Source organism: Mus musculus, chromosome X (assembly GCF_000001635.26).
Source record: "Mus musculus strain C57BL/6J chromosome X, GRCm38.p6 C57BL/6J".
Classification (NCBI taxonomy): domain Eukaryota; kingdom Metazoa; phylum Chordata; class Mammalia; order Rodentia; family Muridae; genus Mus; species Mus musculus.
This window is the reverse complement of record NC_000086.7, coordinates 12,651,457-12,678,466: the sequence shown is the minus strand read 5'-3', so window position 1 is coordinate 12,678,466 and position 27,010 is coordinate 12,651,457. Positions and strand designations below refer to the sequence as shown.

The 27,010-nt window shown below is 42.9% G+C and overlaps 3 protein-coding genes across 8 annotated transcripts in view; 2 read left to right on the top strand and 1 right to left on the bottom strand.

The window, feature by feature from the left end:
• Window positions 1-3,099, top strand: part of Med14 (mediator complex subunit 14) — an 87,227-nt gene extending 84,128 nt beyond the window's left edge. For 3 of the 4 annotated variants that reach the window (XM_030251357.1, XM_017318510.2, XM_006527629.4), the window contains one exon: window positions 816-3,099. In XM_030251357.1, coding sequence (XP_030107217.1) covers window positions 816-889 — 74 coding nt within the window. In that variant the 3' untranslated portion in view covers window positions 890-3,099. The remainder of the gene's footprint in view (window positions 1-815) is intronic. The other variant, NM_001048208.1, reaches the window with a different exon arrangement.
• Window positions 3,100-4,530: 1,431 nt separating this feature from the next.
• On the top strand, window positions 4,531-23,588 carry 1810030O07Rik (RIKEN cDNA 1810030O07 gene). Of its 3 annotated transcripts, none has more exons than XM_006527698.4 (7): window positions 4,531-5,141; window positions 5,307-5,441; window positions 8,821-8,940; window positions 13,818-13,967; window positions 15,638-15,817; window positions 20,443-20,605; window positions 21,432-23,588. In XM_006527698.4, exons 1-6 carry the CDS (start codon window positions 4,926-4,928, stop codon window positions 20,602-20,604), a joined length of 963 nt encoding a protein of 320 aa, XP_006527761.1. In that variant the 5' UTR covers window positions 4,531-4,925; the 3' UTR covers window position 20,605; window positions 21,432-23,588. The 3 variants fall into 3 exon arrangements, with proteins under 3 accessions (XP_006527761.1, XP_011245797.1, NP_780350.1); NM_175141.6 differs by having other exon boundaries at window positions 4,828-5,141; window positions 21,981-23,588; XM_011247495.3 differs by lacking the exons at window positions 8,821-8,940; window positions 13,818-13,967; window positions 15,638-15,817; window positions 20,443-20,605; window positions 21,432-23,588 and adding an exon at window positions 6,035-7,531 and having other exon boundaries at window positions 4,711-5,141.
• Window positions 23,589-25,641: 2,053 nt separating this feature from the next.
• Gm4984 (predicted pseudogene 4984) lies at window positions 25,642-26,214 on the bottom strand. Its single transcript, NM_001101484.2, has one exon. It carries the CDS (start codon window positions 26,162-26,164, stop codon window positions 25,805-25,807), a length of 360 nt encoding a protein of 119 aa, NP_001094954.1. The 5' UTR covers window positions 26,165-26,214; the 3' UTR covers window positions 25,642-25,804.
• Window positions 26,215-27,010: the final 796 nt, after the last annotated feature.

Below are 27,010 nucleotides of genomic sequence, written 5' to 3'. Positions count from 1 at the left end.
AGGAGAGTTTTGAGTTCTAAACCAGTTTGGCTTACATAGACCATTCGTTGTCTTATAACAACTACAATGAAAAGAAAAGGGGAAAAATACCTAAGCTTAATAAACCTTTTCTCCTTTGAAAACAGAAACAAAACCTCCTTTATTTTTGTATTTAATTGACTTCAGTCTTAATGTGTAAATTTAGAAGTCAAATATTTCCATGAAGCCAACAATCTCTATGAGCTGTCATAGACTTTCATTGTGCAGTATAACTTCACTAGCCAAATTTAAAATTTAACCTAACTACAATATAAAATGAAAATGTTGAATTTCTTAGCCAAAGTAGTGCTGTGTAGAGCATGGACATTTCTTTTGCTGCAGAACATTGTATTGGTCAGCAGTATTACTATAACTTAGTGGAAGTAGCCTTATCTGGCCTTTCATGCAGAGTTAGCTGGAAGGACATCACGGATGTCATAACTAATGCACTGATATACATTAGAACTATCGTTAGATCAAGAATGCATTAAGTATTCTAGAGTCAGACTGTTCAAGTCTTATCCAATGTGGCACTGCTTCCGTGCACTGAAAGCATCTCTTTCTCTCTGTTTAAACTTGACATGTGCTCCCAGTTTCTTCCTGAGACAAAAACAATGCCCAACCCAAATATAATGTTACACCACACCAGTTCCTACTGCCTAAAATCTGAATAGTTTAAAATACTTAACGTCTTTGATTTCAAATTCGTGACTGATTTTAACCATCCCTTCCCTCACTGGTGTGTTAACGTCTCTCCTCCACTGCGAATAGCTAATGACCATTTTTCTCTGTTGCAGGTGAATGCACAATATTTGCAGCTGTTCGTGATTTAATGGCTAATCTTACACTGCCCCCTGGTGGGCGTCCATAGACACTATTGTTTTTAAACCAGGAAGGCTGACTAATGAAACAAAACAACACACACACACAAAAAGGCTGAATTCAGCCTTCAGTTTTAAAAAGGAAAAGGACTTTTTTTAACCTTAAGAGCTAAATATTCTAAACTGGCAACATTTTCAGGGTGCACTTCATCAAAAAGACCATCAATTTTTTTGTATAGTGAACTTGTATAGTGTGTTTAAATGCGACACATTTCAAACTAGGTAACAGATCAGTGTCCTCGTGCCAGTAATAGATTTAATATTCTGTTTTATACTATAAAATAATGAAAATGCCAAACTTGTTTATTTAATTGTTTTCTTATGTTTTGGGTGTAATGGTCCTTTTTGATTTTTATTTTTATTTTTTAAGGCAGGTCTGTCAGTTTTGAATACTGTAAAACTGTGACAAACTTTATATTGAAGCTGTATTTTAATATGCCCGCTTTGAATCCTTACTCCGAAATGGTTTTGGGAGCTGTTAAACACATCCCAAAGAAGCAATATTTAATAAAACTAGGATCTAAAAGAGACACTTGTGTATGTATAAGCTCTCTAGAGTTCTTAGGGCCTCCCTTCATCTTTAATCTGGTGGGGCCAGTCAGTTTTTTAATTATGTATGTCTGAAATTTGACCAAAAACATTCTTGTTTTAAGGTTAGTTTCTTCAGACATTCCTAACCTGACTGGTGATAGTCTTTAGCACCTCAGTTGTTTTTCAGTATAGGATTTTGCTAAAATGAAAGAGCTTTGTCTTTAAAAAAGAGATCAAGGATCCCAAAGAATACGATTCTCATATGTGAGAAAATGGGAACCTTTTTGCTAGGAAAATGTCATTTTTAAGGTATACTTAAAAATGTATACAGCATTAACTAGGAACAAAAACGTGACTGCTCTAATTTGCATGACGTTTTTCTTTTATCTTATTTAACTTTTTACCTTCCCCAGCCCATTTGGGGTTGTTCTAAACAATCTCAATTTAATCTGTCGTCAGCAAGACAATAGGACGTTTTGCTGGTCACAACCTAGTCCAGTCATTTAAAAAGTCCACAGTGCAGTGCCTGTCCAGTGTTCAGTGGAGTTTCTGGCACTGGTACATCTCAATAGGATTTCTTTTTAAGAGTACTGTACTGTCTCTTGAAGCCAGTCAGGGACTTTTTAAACTTTAATGAATATGGTGTGATTCAAATGTCTTCTGATAACTTGATGTTATTTGGAGGAGTTTTTGTTTTGTTTTGTTTTGTGTGTTTTTTTAAATGATAATATCATGCTGAGTTATCTAGACAATGTATTATCCTTGATGAAATTTTAGATGTTTGTCTGATTACATTTTAAGATGATTGAGCTTCTACAAGTATAACCATGAAATTCTAGTTTTTTAAGTATCTTACTGCAACTGTATCATGTGTTCTCCTCAACTTGGCTTGAGTCTCCCTTGCAGTCAGAGTTGAGGCCTTCTTTGTCTTCTTTGTCTCTTTTCTGCTTTCATCTCCTGCTTTTCACCCAACTCTGCCACTGTTCCAGAGTAGGTGACTAAACTTTGATTCTTCCTTTAGCTTAACCTTTTTCTCCTTCTGTTTCCAGTTCTCTTCACAGTACTAATCACATGGGTTCGGCAATCTAAGATGTCTTGATCAGGAGTCAATCCTTTTCTATTTGGAGCTGAATCCTAGCTTTCATGTAGAAATCTACATGTATATACAAGAAATGTATTTTTATCTGCAGGATGATATTGTTTCAAATAATTTTATTAATAGAATTAACTTTTCAGGTATTTTCTCTTTTAAGTGTGGTTTTAAAATGTTAAATGAATTTTTATACATGATGCATTCAATGGCTACTTTTTTCCTAATTATAACACCTTTGAATGCATTGTGTAAATCAAGTAAGATAGGATTCAATGAACAGAATTTGATTTTGATGCTTATTAAGAGTAAACCAATGAATTTGAATTTTGATATCATGCTTGGTACTTGGAATTGGTATATACTTTATTAAAGCTTGGAAATACTTAGCATTTGAATCGTAACTTTCACCACGAACCATGTCTTTTGCCTCTTTTGTTAACCAGATTCAATCAAAGAAACTGGATGCCATAGTGATTTTTCTCTAGTAGGTGGTTTGGAACTTGATTTTAAGGTGTTTTCAATGTGATTTTAGTATTTACGGTAATAAATAAAATTTATACAAGTTTCAGAGAACTACCAACTCTCTTTGGTGAAGATGTTTTGGGTTGTAATCCTGGCTTAGTATTAGTTCAACCCTGAAAGAAGACATCAGTCCTGATTCACCCTTTTCCCTTTTACATCTACAAAAATTTCATTTCAAAAAGTATAAAAGGACTTTTCACGTTAAGAGAAAAGGGGGAATGTCATCAAAAATAAGGCCACTTAGTAACTGCAGGGACTGACTGTTGTTTGACAGTTAACGGACTTAAGGATAGGCATACATGGTTTTTCTGCCATGTTTTTCCCCTCCAAGAGAAATTCCAATTAAGCTTTTTCTTTCTTTTTTTAAACAAGACAGGGTCTTGCCATGTAGCCCAGGCTGACCTTGAACCTCCTAAGTCCAAGTGACCCACTTCTGAGTACCAGGAAAACAGGGCTGTTCCCTACTCCCAGGCCCCCCTTTCAGTTGTTCTTGATACAAAGTTCATACTTACAGAAAATGTTTTAGTCAGAAAAAGGAAAGTCCTAATGTAGACTTCATTCAGAGGTGGGTTTTTTTTGGAATTTTTGATTTGATTTGATTTGATTTGATTTGATGGGAATAGGGTATTTCCCATCATTTGCTTTGAATGGGTCTAATGTTGAGGTTAGTAAGACAAAATTGGTATATACTTTATTAAAGTATTACAGAGCCTGCCTACACTGACTGTACTTTGAGTCTTCAGATCATCACATCTGGTCTCTATTTTTTATAAATTGTCCCCACTTCCAACTGGCCAGTGGTTTGATAAAATGTCCAATAATGTAAACAGTGGATGAAAGAGCATATTTGCGTCAATATAAAATAAGTTAGCATTTACTCAAAGCTTAATGTGTGCCAGGCATCATTGTAAGTGTTCCCATCTGTATAAATGCTCCTCACCACACTGTGAGGTAAGTATTAATAACCTCCTCTTACAGATGATAAACCGAGTTACAAAGAAGGAAATAACGTCTTAATAATATTAAAATTAGGATCAGCCAAGATCAAAACACAAAAAATTGAGAGTTTGAGCCCAGAGCTAGTGGTCCTTACCATTGCCTGTGCAAGGCTTCTCTGTTTACAGTGTTCCTTCCGACTCTTTTGATTCCATACCACTTCAATATGTTTGCCAAGGTCAAAAAACCTCACTCAAAGCATCTAAAACATGTTTTCTCACTTGATGTTGACAATCTAATGCATTCTGGTCTGTGTAGCATATGGCTTCCCTGTGCAGCTGAAATAACCCTTTTCTGAGCTGTCCAAATCCAGGAAGTACATTATCCCTTTTGCTTCTTCCTGCCAGGTACTCTAGTTAAGGAGTTTCTGGTCCTAGTGTCACTTTAACATATGTACTGGGGAGCATGGCACACAATACAATAGGCCCCCTGCTTCAGGTGAGGGTAAGCATGTTATTGATACCCCGAATTTGCTGTTCAGTGGGTTTAGGGATGAGTTAATTTTGTAGAATTGCACAATGCAAGGAACATGTCATTCGAGAAACACACCTTGAGCATTCCTCTTTACAATAAAAAGGTCAGCACATCAGGAGGGGATCAGGTTGGTTAGAGGGTTGGCAGGGTATTCAGGAATAAAAATTAAAGCTTTAAAAGGATTAGTCTAAATGTTCCATGTCCACAAACCAAAGCGGTTCCTTTAAGCGGGGGTGGAGCTGCCACTTCCTGGAGCGGAAACAGTGGCCAGCCTCTAGCCTCTGAAGTGTACACCGCACAGTGACGCTAAACGTCTGGACGTTTTGGGGGTTGGGCTACGCCTGCGCTGCGTGGGAGCATCCCAGGGTGCTGCGCGTGCTTACCGCCGGCCCCGCCTTCAGGAGTAAGACATGGTGGTGTCGGAGCTGGCAGCCCGCCTCAATTGCGCCGAGTACAAAAACTGGGTGAAAGCAGGACACTGCCTGCTGCTGCTGCGCAGCTGCCTGCAAGGTTTCATAGACCGTGAAGTGCTCTCCTTTCACCGTGGACTGCTGGCTGCAGTCCCTGGCCTTGGACCCCATGCTACCTGCCGCGGCGGTTCCCGGTGCAGCCCGCGCGCTCGCCAGGTGAGCTGCTGACCCCGAACTCGGGCGCGTCTCCACAGCTTGTCCCCCTATTCCGTATGCTTGCAGTCTTTTTCCTTCCCGGGGCGGGACTGCTTCCTACTTCCGGGGTGTTCCTGTTTTGCTGCCCCGCCCACCCCAGTCCCTCCTCACCTCTGCCCTCTGTAGTTTCAGCCTCAGTGTCAGGTATGCGCAGAGTGGAAACACGAGATCTTGAGGCATCACATCAACAGAAATGGAGACGTGCACTGGGGAAATTGCAAGCCAGGCCTCTGGCCCAAAGACCCTTGGGAGGTAGCCAAGGTAAGTACTTGTAGCCTGGAGGAAAGCATATGAAGTTGCTCCTGGTGCCCCAGGGTGGAGGGTGGGTTTTGAGTGCAAGCTGGGACTTCAGAAAGTACAGAAATACTAGAAGATAGGTTGGTTCTCTGGGGTCTAGTGGCGTAGTGGTGAGGGGATACTAGAGTGGACCCATCTAAGCTCAGTAAAATAAACGCCTCTGTTTCTTCGCTTCCTGCAGGCACTTGAGTTTTATTGTAAGACGCTGTCTTAAAATAAGGGGAAAAACAATACAGGCTGAGAGACATGGAAGAACAGTTAAGGTTTACTTTACAGCAGACTTTAAAAAAAGGCTTACTTTTGCTGTGGCGTGCGTGCCAAGAGGATGCTTAGCTAAGGTATACATTTTTAGAAGGTAGAAATATTAGTTATGAGGTAGGGGTTGTTAGGCCTGTGTTTAGATTTTGTCACTGTGACTTAATGCCTAGTCTGATTGGGAATTTGCTTGGATTTCTTGATGTTGCCTGGAAGCTGTGTAGTGAGTGGAGGGAGGTGTCAGAAGTAGCTTCCAAATGCAAATTGACAAATTGCTTTACTATTATCTTGGTTTGTGCTAGCTAGTTTTCCGTCAGTTTGACACACCTGGCTTAAAACCACCTGGGAAGGAGGGAATCCAAATAAAGAAGACGCCGCCACAAGATCAGCTTGGAAGGGAACCCACTGCTGTCACTTCATTCTTGACTGAGCCTTAATGCCTCTCTCTGCACTTTGGTTCCTGGAGCTATCTGTTCCTGCCTTCCCTCCCCAAGCTCTTCTTCCCATTTCCCCTCCTTCACCCCAGCTCATGCTTCATGGAGTTGATGGAACCCCAGACACTGAGTTCCTTGTCCTTTCATTGAACCTATAACTCTGCATGTGTGTGTGTTTCTTCTTTTTGCTACAAAGTGACTTCCCATTTGCCCTGTCCCTCCACTTATATGTCGAATCTCATCCCTTAAATCTTTAGCTGTCCACTCTTCTGTTTCCTGGCTTATTCCCATCACCGTACGAATAGCTTTACCATTATCTTAGTTTGTGCTAGCTAGCTTTCTGTCAACTTGACACAAGCTAAAACATCTGGAGAGGAGGGAACCCAAATAAAGAAAATACCTCCACAAGGTCCCATTGCTAGCAAGCCGGTAGGACATTTTCTTTGATTGATATGAGGAGTGCCCAGCCTGTTGTGGGTGGTGCCATCCCTAGGCTGGTGGTCCTGGGTTCTATAAGAAAGCAGGCTGAGCAAGCCAGTAAGCAGCACCTTTCCATGGCCTCTGCATCAGTTCCTGCCTCCAGGTTCCTGCCCACAGTGATAGTTGCTTACAACTATCTGACTCAGAACCTCTGACTTACATACTTCATAGCTATATTTATAACCACTTGGAAAATACTTAGAAAATAAAATTGTTGGGAAGGGTTTTCTCTAAACTCCTACTGTCTCCCCATTTATCTATCAGCTGTCTTTACATCTACTTAGCAGAACTTCCTCAAGAGGACTTGATGCCTGGTACTCCTTAGCTCCCACATGTTCTTCAACTCATGCAACCCTGGCTCCTGGCCCTGGCCCTGGCCCTGCCCCTGCCCCGCATCTGTCCCTGACCTCTGTTCTCCAGCCTTCTCCCTCCTCTTTCCAAGGCTAGCAGTGTAACCCAAGACCTTACACATTCTAGGAAAACACGCTTAATCCTGAGCTACACCCCAACCCTGGGTTTATTGTGTCTTGGTTCTCCTTCCTCTACTTCTCAGCTATTAGGTTTGCAGGTATGCAGCATAGCTCCTAGCTTCATCGTTTTTACCTATCAGGCATGTACCACTCACCACCGGCACTTGGATTTAGACACTCCTGCCTTTGTGACATCTCTTCCTCCTCCTCTAGCCTCTCTGGCAATGACCCTTGCCCTTGTAATTCAGAGCTACAGATGTGCTTATTCCAGGTGTTTCCCTAACCCCTCTGCTGCGTCTCCTCAGCAGTTGGCATTTAGTTCTGCAGTGGGATTTACCTACCTGATTCCTTGCCAAATAATACTCTCCTTTCTTTCTTTTTTTTTTTTTTTTAAATAAACTGGCTTTTTTTTTTTTTTGGCTTGTGAAATGTCCTTAATTTGTTGATGTAGCCAACAAATTTCAAGTCCGCTATGCAAATGGCAGAAAGAATCTGTTCAACAATTAGCTTTTGAGCTCAGTTTCATAAGGCTATATGTGAAAATATTCTGAACTACAGGTATTAAATACTGAAAAAAATGAACAGTTTATTATAATTTATTTTATTTAACAAACTGGGAAGTTTGCAGCCATCAGCAGTTCCAGTGCAATTTCAGGTGCAATTGGGAATTCAGGTATTTCAGTGGAGCTGTTAGTATAGCGGACCTTGTAGGTAAACTACTCGCCCAGCATGGCCTGCCTGAGTTCATTTCTCCAGCTCCAGCCCCTCAGTGAAGAGGTAGCGGAAGGCTGTGGGACTTTCATAGGGGTTTCTCTGCTGTGTGTTTACTGAGTGACACATGTCGGTGTGCAGCGCTGTACGGAGGCAACAGAGGCTCCCTGTTAGCTTCTGATTTCAAAAGAAAGGGAATAATTACCAAAATAAAACTAATCTGTCAAAGACAATTAATTGTTTGTATTAGCAAGAACATATCGGGTAGAAGCTATTCTACACTGGGGATGTAAAGCTAGGCCAGTTTAGAGGCATTGATGGACCGTCTGTGTTTTCCCTTCAGCAACAGCTGAAACGGGCTGTTGGTTTGCTTTAGTCTCCTTATATTAGTTACCTGGGTACACTGATTTCTTTGTTAACCTCTGTAGCATCCCTAATAGAGAAATATGATGACCATGTGTTATATGTACACAAAATTCTTTTGACTTACGTGAGGCTCAAGCATGGTGTTTGTTCTCTTGGCATGACAGCTGAATAACCTTGAAAGCAACTCTCCCTGTGCCTACTGCCAGCCTTTGGAATATCAGTGTGAACAGTCCTGTAGAAAGCATCGGAGCTACTTCCTGACTGGATTGCTTCCAAACATTCCTTTTATAGTTCAGGGTGTTTGAAGCTATCCGGGCCTACCTATTGAGCTCCAGGAGAGCCAGGACTATAGAGAAAGACCTTATCTCAAAAAAGCAAAACAGAAGGACAAGAAGAAAGCCAGTTTATCAGCTCTATGCAATATTGCAGATGGATAGTGCAGCCCCGCCATTAATGCCCTGCTTAGGGGCGATAGAACTTGCATTTTGAAGTCATGGGGTTCTAGCTTGAAGCTTCACGGGATAATAGACCCTTGAAGTCATCAGTTAGGAAATTGGGAAAGAATTTGCCTCTATAATACTCAGAGTTCAGGGACACTCAGGTGACCTAGTACCTCTCTTACTATAGGCCTTCATGCCCCGAGGACTGGCAGACAAACGAGGACCTGAGGAATGTGATGCAGTTGCTCTTTTAAGTCTCATCAACTCCTGTGATCACTTTGTGGTTGACCGGAAGAAGGTCACAGAGGTAAGAGCTTTCAGACTCAGAACTGTCCACCCATGCAGTCTGGTCAACACTAGGAAGGCTACAAGGAACCTCCTGTGATAATAAGCCAGCCACACGGTTGTAGCTTAGCAGCACTCAGAACGGCAGTGGCAAAGAAAGACTTGAACCCAAAGTGGGCATCATGGACTAAGCAGCTCATGGACCTCATTTCATGTGTACTCTGTATGTCTGAGAATCAGACTGAGTGTTAGCAAGTGTAGCCTTACACTTCTCTGGAATTACTTTCCTGACAGTTGTTACTATGATTGTCTTAATCACTATTCTATTGCTGTGATCAGACACCGTGACCAAGGCCACTCATATAAAGGACAACACTTAATTGGGGCTGGCTTACAGTTCAGAGGTTCTGTCCATTTTCACCCTGGCAGGAACCATGGCAGCATGCAGGCAGACACAGTGCTAAAGAAGGAGCTGAGAGTTCTACATCTGGATTGGCAGGCAGCAAGAGAGAAACTTTGGGCTTGGAATGGGCTTTTTGAAACCTTAAAACCCACCCCCCAGTGACACACTTCCTCTGAGACCACACCTACTCCAACTAGGCCATACCTAATGCCATAGCCTATGAGCCTATAGGGTACATTTTCATTCAAAACATCACAGCGCTGTTGGCCATTTGAGTAGATGGAAGTCAGATTTATCTTCTCTGCCATAAACAAACGTAAAGAAATTTTCTGTATAAAAATAGGTCTGGGGCTGGAGAGATCGCTCAGCGGTTAAGAGCACTGACTGCTCTTCCAAAGGTCCTGAGTTCAAATCCCAGTAACCACATGGTGGCTCACAAACCATCTGTAATGAAATCTGATGCCCTCTTCTGGAGTGTTTGAAGACAGCTACAGTGTACTTATATATAATAAATACATAAATCTTTAAAAAAAATAGGTCTGAGGTATTGGGGAGATGGATCAGTTAGTAAAGTAGTTGCTATGCAAGCATGATCCCGAGCACCCATGTAGATACTGGGTATGGAAATACATGTCTAATCCCAGCACTGGGTCAGGCACAGAAGCAGTAGGATCCTGGGGCCTTGCTGGAGTTAGATGTATATTTCATTATCAAAATAGTCATTAACAAAATCAGAACACTCCCAAGTTCACTGAGAGACCCTATCTCAAAATGTAAGGTGAAGGGGTGTGTGTGTGTGTGTGTGTGTGTGTGTGTGTGTGTGTTTAGAGCCAATATGCTTGTCAAATGTTTTAAACCATTTGGGAGAAAGATGCAAAGCTTTTTTTTTTTTTCCACACACACACGAAAAAGGGGAATTGTTGAAGTTTGATTTTTGTTTTGTTTTTGTTTTGTTTTGTTTTTTGGTTTTTCGAGACAGGGTTTCTCTGTGTAGCCCTGCCTGTCCTGGAACTCACTTTGTAGACCAGACTGGCCTCAAACTCAGAAATCCGCCTGCCTCTGCCTCCCAAGTGCTGGGATTAAAGGTGTGTGCCACCATGCCTGGCTAGTTTTTAAAAAGGGAAACAAAAACCTTTTTTAAGGTTTCTATTGTTGTGATGACCAAAAGAACCTGGAGAGGAGAGGCTTGATCTCAGCTTACAGTTTCCCACTATAGTCTGTTCTTCAACGAAGTCAGGGCAGGAACAGAGGGCTCTGTGGTCCTCATACGTTGCTCAGCCTGCTGTTTACACAACACAGGGCTCCTAGTCCAGGGTGGCACTGTCCACAGCGGGCCTGGTCCTCTCTCTCAGTCAAGAAAATGCACCACAGACTGATCGATCTCATGGGAGCATCTTTTTCCACAGAGGTTCCCTATCCCAAGAAGGTTCTTGTTATTTGTGTCAAGTTGACATGAAACTAGCTAGACTTCTTGTCAACTTGACACACTTTTCAATTAGAATCTTTCTTTTTTGTTCCCAAGATGGTATGTTAATATCACAGTATAAAACATTCTAACTTTTTTTAAAAAGATTTATTTATTAATATATGTAAGTACACTGTAGCTGTCTTCAGACACTTCAGAAGAGGGGGTCAGATCTTGTTGCAGATGGTTGTGAGCCACCATGTGGTTGCTGGGATTTGAACTCTGGACCTTCGGAAGAGCAGTCGGGTGCTCTTAACCTCTGAGCCATCTCACCAGCCCCCATTCTAACTTTTTAAAGTCTCACATTATTTAAAAATTCTTACTCTTTGAAAGTTTAGTTTCACTAAAGTACCCCAGCTGCTATAACTGTGGGCTCCTGTAAATGTAAAAGTTAAATACTCTCGTACTCTAAAGAGTAAAGAACCAGGACACAGGCACAATCAAAGCAAAGCAAAATTACGATTCATCAGTGTAAGATGCTCAGGACATGAGACGTCAGGGATTCATCCATGCTCTTCTGGGCTCCTAAAGGAGCACACACACACACAGTGTTTCACTGGCTCAGGCTGGCACCCCTCCATGACTGCCGATGCTTTGGAGGTAATTCCGTGGTATGGCTTCTCTAAAATGCTGGGGTCTGCACTGCAGCTGTGTTGTATCTGCTCTTACAGCCTCTCCTGGGCTCTCTCCAGTACGCTGACCCAGACACATGTCAAGCCTCAGCTTCTCATGAGTCCTTCAGTACTGAGGTCTTGACCTTTCATTGGGGGACTCAGTGCCTCAGCTGTTTTCCATTATTCTTTCATGCCTTCAAAACTAGTACATTCTGGGTAGCTTGTACTCTACAGCTTTCTGGAACACAGCACCTTTGTGCTGTCGCTGTGGACATAGTCCCAGGTTTACAGTCGTCATCTTAATCACTGCTGATTTCTCAGCTCCAGCTAACCAGCATCCATTGTCCTAGTAATCAGGAGGTTCCGTTTCCGTGGTGCTGCTCTCTTGTGATCATGGTCAATTCTTCATCTCCACCTCATCAGACACTACAGAGTTGTAATTCAAAATACTAAATGACCACAATAGAGTCTTTAAGGGACTCCTCAAAATGTCCCTCTAGAACATCACAAGCCAGGCAAGATTTTAGTGTAACTATCTTCCAACCTCTCATAGAACCTAGCTCCAATATCCTTCCACAATACTATGAAGGAAAACCAAAACCAAAACAAAACCATGGTCGTGTCTACGACCACAATACCTCTGACCCTGATGCCAATTTCTGTCTTAGTTAGGCTTTCTATGGCTGTGATTAAACATTGTAACCAAGAACAACCTGCGGAGGAAAGGCTTACAGTTCCACAGCTCAGTCCATCACTGAGGCAAGTCAGGGCAGGAACCCAAGGCAGAAGCTGATGCAGAGCCATGGAAAAAGCCATGGCACCATCTACAATGAGGTAGGCCTTCCCACATCATGAAAATGTAACATGGACCAGTCTAGTGGAAGAAGTTTTCAACTGAGGTTCTCTCTCCGAAAATGACTCCAGCTTATATCAAATTGATATTCCTATAACTAAGACATTTTGGGATGATTTCCAAGGCTAAGCATGGAGGTTTCATGCATTCCTTGTTTTTCTGTTTGAGACCAGGTGTCTCTGTGTGTGCCTTGGAACCCATGATGCTCTTGCCTTAGCCTTCCAAGTGCTGTGATCACGAGTGCATGCCACCATGACTGTCTACCTTCCCTTCTTAGAGCTTGCTTTTTATTTTACCTGCATGTTTATATTTTTTAAAATTTATTACATATGTATGGGTGTCTTGCTTGCACATATGTCTGTGCACTACGTGCCTACTTGGTGCCTGAGGAGGTCTGAAAATGGCATCAGATCTCATGGAGCTGGAGTTATAGATGGTTGTGAGAACCATATACTTATTTGTTGTCTGTGTAAACGCGCGCACGCGAGTCTGTGTGGATGGTGTGTGTGTGGGTGGATGTGCTCATGTGACTATAAGAGGACAACTTTCAAAAGTCAGTTCTTTCCACCTTATTTATCCCAGGGATTGAACTCAGCTTGCCAGGTGTGGCGATAGCGCTTTTACTCACCGAACCATGTCAGTAGTTCCTGCCTAGTTATTTCAAATAAACAGTTTTCAAATTAGTAGTCATTTAATCTGAATTTCCATCTTCTTTGAAAAAAAAAAGGAGAAGACCTGGTGACATTGGGTTCATAAAGCTCCCACGGCAAAAGCAATGAGCCGCTGCTGCTTTAGATGGGCACATACATTCTCTAGGTCACGCCCGTCCCTTCTGTTTTCATCTTTCCACCTGCATATAAACCAGCTGCACAAGAGCTATCACCTGAGCCTTCCGGTTGGAGGCCCACAGGGACTTCACGCCTTGGCAGATGTGCTCTGGGCAGGCAGAAAATAAATAAAGGTCTGACATATGGGGCTAGCAGGCTCCACTGTCCTCTTAAAATGGCATATCTTAAGTACGTGCAAGATCATGCAGTGGTCTCATGAAAGGTCCAGCCCTCGCCCTCTGGATACCAGACCACACTGGTCAATTTTGTAATTTAGTAAAGCATTTCTGTAATTTCTTTTTAAAGCTACATGGTCCCAGTTTGCCCCATTAACTTAAGGGTTTTTTAAAGTGTTGTGTCCGATTTGTTATTGTTACATTTCTTTACATTATGCACGTGTAGAGACCAAACAACAACTTGGGAGGAGTTGGCTTTCTCCCGTATGAGTTCCTTTTCTGTTGCTATAGTGCAAGGCAGCTTAGAAAGGAAAGATTTAATTGGGCTTCCAGTTGCCGAGGGTTAAAGTCTGACGGTGCAGCACAGGCTTGGCGGCTGGAACAGCTGAGCATGTGTAGGACCTCCACGCAGGAGGTAGACAGCATACTGCAAATAGCATGGCTCCTTGGAAACTAAGGCCTGACTCCAGGGAAGCACCTCCTCCAACAATGCCACATACCTCCTAATTCTTTCCAAACAACTCCCAACGTTTGGAGACTCTTATCTTTGTTTTTCTGTAGGTGATAAAGTGTCGAAATGAGATAATGCACTCTTCAGAGATGAAAGTTTCATCTACCTGGCTTCGAGATTTTCAGATCAAGATCCAAAATTTTCTGAACGAATTCAAGAATATCCCAGAGATTGTAGCAGTATATTCCAGAATAGAACAGGTAAAAAATCTTCATACATTTGGAGTTTTTTTGAGGCAAAAAAAAAAATCTTACTGTTAACCCTTCCTGTCCTGGAACTTCATATGTAGACTAGGTTGTCCACAAATGTGCATGCAGCAGCCTGTCTCTACGCAACGAATACTAGGGTCATAGGCATACACCATCCTGCCCATCTGAAACTATACTTAACAGTTCTGATATACAAAACTTAAGGGGTCAAAAGCATCCATAGTCATTCATTAAGAATTTGCTGTTAATATGAACTAACCAGTACCCCAGCGCTCGTATCTCTAGCTGCATATGTATCAGAAGATGGCCTAGTCGGCCATCATTGGGAAGAGAGGCCCCTTGGTCTTGCAAACTTTATATGCCCCAGTACAGGGGAATGCCAGGGCCAAGAAGTGGGAGTGGGTGGGTAAGGGGGCAGGGCTGGGGGAGGGTATAGGGAACTTTCGGGATAGCATTTGAAATGTATATAAAGAAAATATCTAATAAAAAAAAAAGAAAAGAATTTGCTGTTAGTGGCCCATATAAATCCCAGCACTTGGGAGGTCGAGGCAGCCTATATTACGTTCTGAATTCAAAGCCAGCCTAGATTGTGTATTATACATTTCTGGGAAGCCTGAACTACATTGTGAGACCCTCTCTCAAACAGAAGAAACCCAAATTTGATGTTTATTTTAACCAAAATGTATTTCTGTATTATCACTTGCTGCTGCTGCTGCTGCTGGCACACACACAGGTCCTTGTGAATTCCAGGCAAGCACTCCGTACTCCTAGACTTTGTTTGATTCTATTGGAGGCCTACCTGGGGAAGAACCTAGGGCTGGGCCTCACACATGGCTTTTTCACTGAACTATAGTCCCAGCTCTGAGCTAAGTTTTATAGTGGGAACAAAAGGGAAAAGCTGCTATAAAACCAGAAAGTAACAGTCAAGTGTTCCTCTGATAACTGTGTGTGGCTAAAATAGATCTGGGGAATGGTATTTTGTTATGAATTCTTTGAATAATCCAGTAGAATTTTTCTGTTAAAGTACATTTATGTTGTGTGTCCATGTGGGTGTGCACCGGTGTACCCACACACAGATGTGTCCAGTCCACAGTACACACGTGGAGATCAGAGGACAACTCTTGGGAGTCTGTTCTCTCCTTTCACCTCATGAGATGCAGGAATGGAGCTCAACTTCTCGGGCCTGTACTCAAATACAAGCCTTCTGTTAATACAGTGGAAGTGGCAGGGTGGGGAGGGGGGTGGTGCTGGTAGAGGTAGATTAGTTGTCTGTCATAGTTTACCACTACCAACACTACAAACAGTGGCATAGCTTAAGAATGAAGCTTTAATGTACAGGTGAGTCCAGGAGAAGTCATGGGGAATAAAGTGACTATGATTAAAGTACATTGTGTGTACATATGAAATTCTCAAAGAATTGATTAAAAAAAATTGTTTAGAACCTGAATTTTAAAACATAGTTTGTTCTTTATATGCCCCAGTACAGGGGAACCCCAGGGCCAAGAAGGGGGAGTGGGTGGGTAGGGGAGTGGGGGTGGGTGGGTATGGGGGACTTTTGGGATAGCATTGAAAATGTAAACAAGGAAAATACCTAATAATAAAAAAAAAGAAAAAGAAAAAAAAACATAGTTTGTTGATGGATTTGTGTGGTCACCCCACAGCTGTTGACATCTGACTGGGCTGTTCACATTCCTGAGGAAGATGAACGAGATGGGTGTGAATTTGAAATAGGAAGTTACTTGAGTGTGAGCCAAATCCACGAAATTGAAATAGAATTGCTGAAGGAAAAACTGCAAGAAATGTATCTTCAAGCAGCAGAAGAAGAGATGTTGCCAGAAGAGGTACAGGGATGAAGTGTGAGGAGTAAAGAGAGGTGGTGGTGGCAGCGACATGATGTGACACTTTCTGTTGCTGTGACAAAACACAACTTGGGGAGGAAAAAGTTGATTTCATCTTACAACACAGGTCACACTCATCTCTGAAGGAAGTCAAGGCAGGATGCAGAGACCATGATCAGTGCTGCTTTCTGGCTTGCTTCCCCTGGCTTGTTCAGCCTGATTTTGTATACAAGTCAGGCTCACCCGGCATTCCCACATCCATCTTTAGTCAAGAAAATGTCCCACAGGTTTACCCACTGACCAGTCTCATTGGAACATTTTCTTTCTTTTTTTTTTTCCCCGAGACAGGGTTTCTCTGTATAGCCTTGGCTGTCCTGGAACTCACTCTATAGACCAGGCTGGCCTCGAACTCAGAAATCCACCTGCCTCTGCCTCCCAAGTGCTGGGATTAAAGGCTACCACGCCTGGCTGGAACATTTTCTTAATTGAGGTTCTGTCTTCCAAAATGACTCTAACTTGTGTTGACATAAAACTCCAGCCTGGACAGACACAGAGAGCTAGGTTTCTAATTAAGTCAAATGTTGTCTAGAAGTGCATATTCTTTGACTACTTAGCAAATGCTTGAGGACCTAATATGTACTCCAAAGTGGAAGATGGTATAAGAGCTCCAACAGAATCTGGAGCAAGATCCTTGTAAGCTTATATGACGTAAGGGGAAACCCTCCTCACAAAAACAGAAGTAAAGTCAGGATTTAATAAGGCCTCAGTATTGACCTGGAAGGAAGGATGCTTTTAGCAGAGGTGTGAAGTGCTAGTTAGTTTTGGCTCCGCAGTGGCCAGGAAAGCACAAGTAGTATGGTGAGGGAGGGGTGAGGCAAAGTAGGGTGAAACTGTTTTGGGAAGATTTTCTAGGCCACACAGAGTCCTTTGGGTCTTTGTCCCTGAAAGTAGTAGGGAAACAACAGGTGTCAGCCAAAAGAACAATGGGATCAGAAGTGGGTTTTCAATTAACAGATAATAAGGGTTGAAAACATGCAGCCCTCCATGTATTAGCAGGTCTGCTACCTCAGAGCCACTGGCAACTATGTATTTCTGGCCCTCCTTGCCTGTTTGAGTCAGGAGAAGGGTTAATTAGCCTGTTCTTTGGGCACCAACTCTACATAGATAATGTTTTCTATGCCTTTATATTTAGTAGACCATGGAACATTTCATATTTCAGATAGTGTGGTCGTCATAGGTGGAATGTGGTAGGGAGTTTGGGCTTAAATGTCTGGAGGAGTAAGACTGTTAGCATCCTTTGCTTGGAACAATAGGTAACTGACTTATATAAATAAGCACATAGTTAACTGACTTATATAAATGAAGTTAATGTGTGCTGGATACAATGCTAAAGTACTTTTATTAGATTAATTCTTGGATCCATCCCCTTAGGTCATATTAATATCATCATAATTAATTTGTATATATAAAAGTGAGTCATAGCCGGGCGTGGTGGCGCACGCCTTTAATCCCAGCACTTAGGAGGCAGAGGCAGGCGGATTTCTGATTTAGAGGCCAGCCTGGTCTACAGAGTGAGTTCCAGGACAGCCAGGGCTATACAGAGAAACCCTGTCTTGAAAAACCAAAAAAAAAAAAAAAAGTGAGTCATAACCAAGCCTATATAACTCCAATTTTCTCGAACTTTCAGGTTTTCATATTTACTTTCTCTTCCCTATACTTGGAAGTGCACAACCTTCCCATTTCTCTCCACCCGATTTTCTCATTTTTGGTTTTTTTTTTCCAGAGTATCTCCTGTAGCCCAGGCTACCCAAACTCATTGTGTAGCCAAGGATGACCTTGAACTCATGACCCTCCTGCCTCCACCTCCCAAGTGCTAGCTTTTCCGTCGTGTGTTTCACACCTAGATCAGCGTTTATAAGAATTGTAATCAATTAGATCCTGTAATACTGAGGTGAAGACCAGGTTTTCTGGTTTGTTTTGATACAAAGTCTCACTAGTGGCATATACCAGGGCAAAGCCTCCCTTTTTAAATTGGCCTTGCCTTCAAGCTGGAGCAGTCACCGCTGCTGGAGCTATGAAAACCTCGGAAGCACATTTATTATGTTTATTATTCTGACAAAACGGAAAGACTAAAACTCTGCCTCTAATTGGAAATGAGAAAGCAAGCCAATTTTGTACCTGCATGGCAGACGGCCTTATAACCTGGCCAGGACAGCGAGCACAGTCTAGAAGATCTTGTGGTTATTAACACATGCCATGATCATTAGCACTACTTTGCTCCTCACAGTTTTGTGTTTTCAGGAGGTTAACCAAAGCCTGGCATTTTGTAGGGCCTCTAGACAGGCCAGCTGAAGGGCATTCTCCTTGTATGCTTTCTAACCAGTGAGCAGGCCTTCTGCCATCTTCAGCATCTGGTTCTTACTTATCTTCCCTCCCGCATCCCTGGCATCAAGCATTGGCCTTGAATGTGTGCTGAATGTGTGCTGGTTCTGCTGTGGCCCGGTCCCTTTTTTCTGCACTCCAGAGCTGATGCCTTTCTGTTGTGTTAGTATTTGTCATTAGAGTTAAGTAATCTTGACTTTGTGTGGTTGGTGGACCCCCCGTCTAATAAACTTGCTATATCCTCAAATCAGAGTGTCTGTTGGAATAGCTCAGTGATAGGCAAACTCAAGGCCCTGGTTCAGTTCCCCAGCTCCATCAGTTTAATAGTAATAGTGCCTGGCATTTTTTTAAAAGATTTATTTATTATATATAAGTACACTGTAGCTGTCTTCAGACTCACCAGAAGAGGGAGTCAGGTCTCATTACAGATGGTTGTGAGCCACCATGTGCTTGCTGGGATTTGAACTCAGGACCTTCGGAAGAGTAGTCAGTCCTCTTAACCACTGAGTCATCTCACCAGCCCGTGTCTGGCATTTTTGTAAGACTAGGGGCCAGTGAATGTGTTCTGGGATAAGACCAGTGCAGACACTACCACTCTTGAGATGGCTAAAATGTTGAGGAGTATGTTGCTGGGAGATTTAAATCAGTATAACCTCTATACATAGCATTTCTAGCTAACTACTAAAATTAAGACAGACTCCACTCAATCAGAGTTAAAGCTGCCTACTATTTCTATAAACAGAAATGTCATTTATGTGAGCCACATATGTGTGAGGGTAAATTCCACATGGTTACTTGTTTCAACAAAAGGTTCAGAATGTATTGAAAGTGAAATTTCCACAATTGGAATATTATTCAGCCATTAAAAATCAGGCTTAGGAAATATGGAACTATGGCTGAGAATACTGGCTGCTCTTGCAGAGGACCCAGGTTTGGTTCCCAGCACCCACATGGTGACTCATGGCCATCTGTAACTTTAGTTTCAGAGGGATCTGATGTACTCTTCAGGTCTCTGCAGGCATCATACACAGACAGACAGACAAAGCACTCATACATGTAAAATAATCCAATAAAATAACGAGGCTTGAGACAGGAGGTAAGTAACGGGAGCCCGACCTTTTTTTTTTAATTATTAAAACTGGATGATGGTGGTGCACGCCTTTTAATCCCAGCATTCAGGAGGCAGAGGCAGGCAGATCTCTGGGTTCGAGGCCAGCCTGAGTGAGTTCCAGGACAGTCAAGGCTACACAGAGACACCCTGTATTTTGCATATATGTATAAGAGGTCTTGACCTCTTCGCTACTAGTAGATTCAGAGAGAGCAAGTGCCTGTAGTTACTGGAGCCCTTGGTGATCTCAGTAAGTGGCTGTGAATAGCCCCAACTGGGTGATCATACAGATGGCCCTGATTCAACTAAATGGGTCCTATGGGATAAATAAAGTCAGAAGTTCTGAATCTCGGGAAGAGACACTTAGGGAGGAGTAAGGGGACAAGAGGGCTAAAGAGTGGTGGGGAGATAACAGAATACTTGTGTACACATAGTCTGTGATTTCAAAAATGTGTACACACAAACACATGACATGTTTTTAGAAGAAATTGGATCCTTTGCTATGGTTACATGTAAAGGAGGAAATGGAATAACTAGGGTGAGATTTAAGGTTTTTTTAACCTTATACTCTGTTGACATGGAATTTTGGCATGTGTACTGTTTTATAGATTTATCTTCCATCAGTAATACTTATATAGACATCCTTTATGTGGCTGATGTTTCTGTGATCATGTTTGGTTTGCGTGGCAGGTGCTTTTTTATTTTGTCTTACTTATTTTTTGGTATAGGCCTGCAACTTGTGTTCATTTTTCCTCCCTCAGCTTTCAAACTGCTGACTTTAAGAGGTGTGAAAACCATGCCTGGCTAAGTGTACCTTTTGTGTGTGTGTGTGTGTGTGTGTGTGTGTGTGTGTGTGTGCTTGGTTCAGTATTTCTTCACAATGCCATCCACTCAACCTCTGTGTAGATGCTTGCCAGTAGTCCGCATTTCTGTCTTGTAGTAGGCATATAAACAGAACAGGTGGTTTAGGGCAAGAGTGAAGCTGGAAGGCAGTACCTTGCACATGCCAAGTGTGCTCCTGCTGCCGAGCTTCTCCTGCAGCCCTGGGAACCAATCTTGAGATTACACTGTTCCATTTTAATTGAATTCTGTTACAGTAATTATCCTAAGCAGCATTTTGTACACTTTCCTCTTACAGATCTCAAATCAACTGGATGTGGTGAAAGGTTTTCTGGGAAGCAACACAGATCTTAGAAACGGCCTTACAGAAGACTTGCAGAAGCTAGAGAGCCTCCATCTACAGCATCAAAAACAAACTTCAAAGGATGCCGGTAGACAGACACCTGAAAGGAAGGCTTGAGGTGAGTGTAGGTACTGAATGTTAAAGAGGGACACAATAGCCTTATCCCTTTGATGTCTGACTTCTCATATGAACCAACAGTCTCACTTGCTCTTCGCTGTGCCCTTACTATTAGAAAGGAAGGTTGGGAATGGTGATGTATAGCTTTAATCTCAGCATATGGGGAGCAGAGACAGGTTGATCTCTGTAAGTTCAAGGCCAGTCTGGTCTACAAAGTGAGATCCAGGCTAGCCAAGACTATACATACATAGTGAGCCTGTCTTAAAACAAACAAACATAGAAACCTTTTCAAAAGCAGGCCAAGTGCCTGTTCTGTCATTAGTGGCTCACAGACCTGTGAAAGCTCAACATTCTGGAGCAAGGTCAGCCACATAACCCTGAAGGCAAGGTCTGGTGTTAGCTGAGCCACTATATCATTTGTGACATGGTCTAAAACCATTCTGCTTTCAGATGATGCCCGGGATACCCAGTTTTCACTGTAGCATTAATTGTGCTTGGCTAGTGTCCATTAGAAAGCTGATTAATGTAAATATCTCTACTGTTCTTCTCCCAAATAATAATGAAAATACGGTCTTATTTTACATTGTCCTTCGCAACATCCAGGCTTGTTTTGTGAAAGTTGGCCTGGCTTCCAGGTCAGGCCTCCTTCTCTGTGCAGAGAGGAAACATTTCTAAAGCACACAAGTTTCTGTTGTGTGCCTTTCTATAATGCATCAGAGATACTTTTTTCATATTCATCAACTTGGAATTATGTGATGTGCCAGGAATGGTGCGGGAAGTAAGTGTCCAAATAAAAATGTTTAACTTTGTTTTTACTTATGATAAAGGAAAGAGGAAAGTGGTCGTTTTCTACCATTTCCTCTTGAGTGTGGAACTGTTACTGTGGGCTCGAAGCCAGAGACAGAAGTGAAGCAAGAAGGTTTATGCCTGTGACCTCAACTACTCCAAAAGCTGGGCTAGGAGGATCCCAAGTTCTAGGCCAGCCAGGGCAACTTCGGGAGCCCCTATTTCAAAATGAAAACAAATCGTAAGGAGGTGGATGTGAGGCAGTTATACAACATTTTCTTCCTCTGCCCGACCCTGGTGTCAGTTCTCAGCTCGCTGTCCCCAAAGACGGAGCAAAGCACGCACACTTGCAGCATCTCCTGAGTACTGCAGCTCAGGCTCTGGGACTGTGTGGTTCTGGAAATGCTAGGAAAGTGCTTGGAAACTTCATTCTTAGCAGTAGTCAAACAAAACTTTCTCTTTCACCGTGCTCATAAATTCATTCCCAGCTCTGCTCTTCTTGAACTGTGTGGAAGCCTTGTACTATTGTGTGCAGTGTTCTGTGGGAGTCAGACTCACTTCCATTTCTTCCTCGGTCTGCTCATTCCCAGGGTCTTTGCCATTAGACTGCTTCATGTCACCTCTGGACGTTACTATGTTCCCCGAACTACCTAGAAGAAACGCTCCATGCCAAGGCTCGGCAAAGATGAAGTCACTCCCTCACCTGGCCAGCTGCCTGCCCAACAGGGATCCTCCAGAGAGGGGGTAGCAATAGAAACTGGATTTGGCATGTATTTCAACTTTATAACCCAAATGAATACAAATGTGCTTTCAGCTTGCTTATTTAATCTTCCAGGTTGCTGTTTAGTTTTCAGTGTTATGGTTTCTTTCTCCCTTCATTTGTGAAAGTCCTTGAGAAGACTTCAAGCAAAGCAAGATTTTGCATTTATTTTGCCACTTTGCCATAGGAAAAAAAATCAATTCCCTTCTAGATCTGAAGTACAAAACATAGAATGTTGATGCACTAACCCACAAAGACCTGGTTTCTAACTGTAGGAAGTTTGAGATCCTAACCTTTCATTTTATTCTTGTCTAGTTATTTTGTCCTTATCAATTCAACACACACCAAGTGTCAAACCTGTGCCAGACATTGAAACGAGTGGTGAAATCCAGTCTTACTACCTTCATCTGCCACTCGGACAGTTCAGAGGTTCTGTTCAGAGAACTATACCAGTAACATTACAGTGAATTGAAACAGAAAAGGCAAGACCCTTGTATAAAGGGCTCGAAGACAGATGTGCTGAATACAGAGGTAGCGGCCTGTCCCACGTCTCTTCCACAGAACTGTGCCTGGGTATGTCCGAATGGATGTTCACAAGTTGAGGACCTACTAAATAAGTTGTAGAACATCTGTACTATGCCACCTGTCTTAGTAAGGGTTCTATTCCTGCACAAACATCGTGACCAAGAAGCAAGTTGGGGAGGAAAGGGTTTATTCAGCTTACACTTCCATACTGCTGTTCATCACCAAAGGAAGTCAGGACTGAACTCACACAGGTCAGGAAGCAGGAGCTGATGCAGAGGCCATTGAGAGATCTTCCTTACTGGCTTGCTTTCCACTGGCTTGCTCAGCCTGCTCTCTTATAGAACCCAAGACTACCAGCCCAGAGATGGCACCACCCACAATGGACCCTCCACCCTTGACCACTAATTGAGAAAATGCCTTACAGCTGGATCTCGTGGAGGCATTTCCCCAACTGAAGCTCCCTTCTCAGTGATAACTGCAGCTGTGTCAACTGACACACAAATCCAGCCAGTCCACCACATAACTATTCTAAAGAATGACCCCATAATGAAGTGCAGTCATGGGAATTACCTGTAAGGCATCTAAAGGAAAGAAACGGTTTGAAGGGTGGACTGGAGCTCCGTGGTGGGGCGCTTGCCTACCCAGCATGTGTAATACCTTGACTAGATGGCTGTTCCACTGCCAAAAGCAAATCAATAGAAAAACAAAGTATTGAATAATGATGAGCATGCTATAGTGCTGTTTGTGTGCTATAGTAACTGAGCTCTGGAAAGGGATGGTCTGCTTTCTAAGCCTTTCTTCTATATTATGTCTCTAAGAGGAATTGGGGCTGTGGGAGCAGTCAGAGGAATTTAGCTTTTCTGCTTTGTATATTCTTTTTTATAATAAACATGCATCTGTGTATTTTGAAAAATTCTTACAGTTTTTAATTTCAAAACAAGGCGCATGAATAACACACCAAATTGTAAGCCATGCGAGTCAGATTATATGGAGTTTGCTGTGGCCTCTTATTTTGTAGCTCCACCCCCAGGGGTGCTTTTGAATCCTAGCACCAGGGAAAGAAACCCAGGAAAGACAAGCCTTCTACCAAGGCTGCCCTCATCGCCTGTAGGGTGCCTTGTCTCCATCCAGTACGCTTTACACTCAGCCTCTCCCCGGGACACTGGTGCTTGATAGTTTGAAAGAATTTGTAGAAAAAAAATGGCTAAATCATAGTTGCAAAGATCAGGAAATTATCAGAGATTGCCTCCTTTCCCTTTACTAGGTTAATTAGAAATTTACCTGCTCTGCAAAGCATTCACTCAACAGTGGCCTGTATTAAAACACATTCAAATTATAAAATACACTTTGCAAGACAGGCCTAAATAGTAATTTCAACTCATGTGATTCTCAGTGGAGTGAAAAAATCCTTTAATGTTTTAATAAAAATCTTAATATAGTTCACTTCGTAACTTTAAGGACTTGGCAGAGCACTTTATACCAGCTCTTTGCAAGGTGGTCTCTATAACTGCAAGGCTGTCAGAGTAGCAGGGCATTTTTAATTTCAGAACCTTGTGGGGCAGGCCAGCCTCCACACCCCTAGTGATCCTTGCTTTCTGGTATTGCACAGTGCAGCAGGGTTGCTTTGTGAACATAGCAAAAGTGATGATAAATCACTTCGTGACTAAGCCTCAGCACAGTAAGACTTTAATCTTCCATCCTTTGCCAACACCACGGTGGGGGAAGCCATGCTGTGCCTTGAGCAGTCTTTTGGAGACTGCTACAGGAAGACACAGAGCTGAAGCCTCCCACAAACACCCATGAACCTGGAAATAGAGCTTCCAGCCACAGAGACCACAAAACTGTGAGAGTATGTTGTTCTATTATTGGGTGGCTGGTTATATTGTGGCAGGCAATTAATATCCTGTCCTATAATTTGTGCCCTACCCTCCACCCTCATATTCAGAATATGAAAGGGACTTCCCACGAATGACTTTTGCTAGGATGCTGCAGATGCGTGGATGCTTAGATGCTTGGTTCCTGCAGCTTTTCCTGGAGTTCCACTGTTGGCCTGTCTTAGCCAAGAGCAGATGGCTTCAGAACCTATAAGAAGGGGTTTAAATCTCTTTGCATCTGTAAGCTTGACCACAGGCAGGTTCAGCACTTGTGAATATGTGTATTGAGTCCCCCCAAAACCACATGGGCTTTCCTGTATTCAGCAGAATCCTAGGCAAGGCCCGTGTGGATCAAACCCCAGGGGACAGCTTGTCCTAGCTATAATGATCCTACCTCACAACATCGGTCTTCCCTCTTTACAAGCTTTTCGGTTTAATACATCATTGGCACCCAGAAAATTCCTAGGGGATACTCTGAGCTGCTGACCAGTGACCCTCACCCCCCCACCCCATCCCTAGCTAGTTAACCCTGGGGCAGGGCTTAGCAACTGCACAAACTCCTGTAGTTTCCCACTTTAAAGGGAAAGCATTATAATTTGGGCATGTTTTCCTAGAACTTGCTGAATTGACAGCAACCATCCTGAGCCCAGAAACCATTCTGAGTCCTTTATCCCATCTCCATGGCAACTTCCATTATTGTTCTAGGTAACCAAGAGCACTAAACTCTTAAGATGTAAACTGGAATTTCACTACATTTAAACTCCCTTCTAAACATTTCTCTCTACAGAAATAGCCCCCAACTGAACCCCCTTTGGTGTAGGGATTTGTCACTACCAAATTTTAAGTAGCCCGTGGCGCCAAACACCCTGGGTACCCAAAAGCCTGTTCCCTAGAGAGGGTTTTGGTTGGTTGGTTTTGTGCAGTTTGTTGTTGTTGTTTTATTTTTTAAAGCAAAGCTATGAGATAGTTTGGTTCTCCTCTTGTCTTCCTCCCTGAAGTCTTTTGAAGAGGGAGACCAACCCACCAATCTGCCCTCCCTCTTACCTAGGAAACCGTTCCCCTCCCAGTTCACAAAACAGGCAACACTCAATATCAATTTGATGGCTTTTTTTTTTAATTAACCAATCTGGTTTAAATCAGGTTTGAAAACCAAAGTTTTCCTTGGCTTTTCTTTAGGAGGAATAGAGTCCAGTGCTTGCAAGCTGCAAAATCTGGTTCAGGCTACCCCTCTCATCCCTTCCCCCAGTCATGAGGCCTATTTGGCCGGAGGGTTGGTGGCTTTGGCCTTGGCTCCACCACCATATTGGTGCTTCAGGAAACGGCCCGCCTGGATGCTCTGCGCCAACACGTTGGAGAAATGGCACGCCAGCAGCAGGTAGTTTCGAGGCTGGACACGGTAGGCAAAGCGCATGAAAGCCATGGAGTAGAAGATGAGGGCGGTCGTCATGCGGCCGCTGATGATGTCGGGAGGCGCCTTCATATCCTTAAAGGCGGCCAGCGGAAGGCCCCAGTTGGCCACAGGACCCCAGAAGTGGGTGCTGGTTATATAATCCCGAAACTCCTTGGTCTTAAGATAATCTAGCGTTTTCCGCATTAGCGCTGCTACTGCTGCCATGGTCGCCTCAGTCGGAGAAGTGCCTACAGCCAAGCTGCCAGCCACCAAATGAGCACAGAAATGCGGACCTCACAGAAGACCCTGACGCAGCAGCCGCTTTGTGCTTTTGCGCCTCTGCCATAAAGGACACCAGTTCACGCGCTGCTGACGTGCTCAGTTGACGTCCTCAGCTGACTTGAGGCTTTTGGCAAGGAAAGTGGCGGCTTATGGCTGTAGCCCATGGGGCCTGCGCACATGCGCCCTTCCGTATGATTGCTGTGGGAGGAGGGGCTTTATGTAGCTTGTAGCTCTTCCTACACCCAGACCCATGCAAAGGCAAGGAACTGAGGGCTCTACAAGCAGCGCAGGGCAGTGTGACCCAGCCGACATCTCTTCAGTTACTTCTTTCATCCAGCCTGTAACTCCATGGCAATACAATTTCTCAAACATGCAGAAATTTAGTCTTTATTTTTTTTTTTATTTTTTATTTTTTTTTAAAGATTTATTTATTTATTATATGTAAGTACATTGTAGCTGTCTTCAGACACACCAGAAGAGGGAGTCAGATCTCGTTACGGATGGTTGTGAGCCACCATGTGGTTGCTGGGATTTGAACTCTGGACCTTCGGAAGAGCAGTCGGGTGCTCTAACCCACTGAGCCATCTCACCAGCCCAAATTTAGTCTTTATTAATTTGAAGACTTAGTATGCCACTTCACCCCAAAATATTTTAGTATCTATCTCTTAGGAACAAAAGCCACAATACCATCAGTCACTCATAAATATTCAGGACATCACTATTATTAAATACATATTTAAAGGTTAGAAATTGAGGACTATCTTTGTGTTTTCTTCTATCTCATTCTTG

Coding starts and splice junctions, on each gene's coding strand:
- 1810030O07Rik (XM_006527698.4), top strand. CDS start 4,926: ATGGTGGTGTCGGAGCTGGCAGCCCGCCTCAATTGCGCCGAGTACAAA. Junction 5,442..8,820: donor ACCCTTGGGAGGTAGCCAAG/GTAAGTACTTGT, acceptor CTCTTACTATAG/GCCTTCATGCCCCGAGGACT. Junction 13,968..15,637: donor TATATTCCAGAATAGAACAG/GTAAAAAATCTT, acceptor GTCACCCCACAG/CTGTTGACATCTGACTGGGC.
- Gm4984 (NM_001101484.2), bottom strand. CDS start 26,164: ATGGCAGCAGTAGCAGCGCTAATGCGGAAAACGCTAGATTATCTTAAG.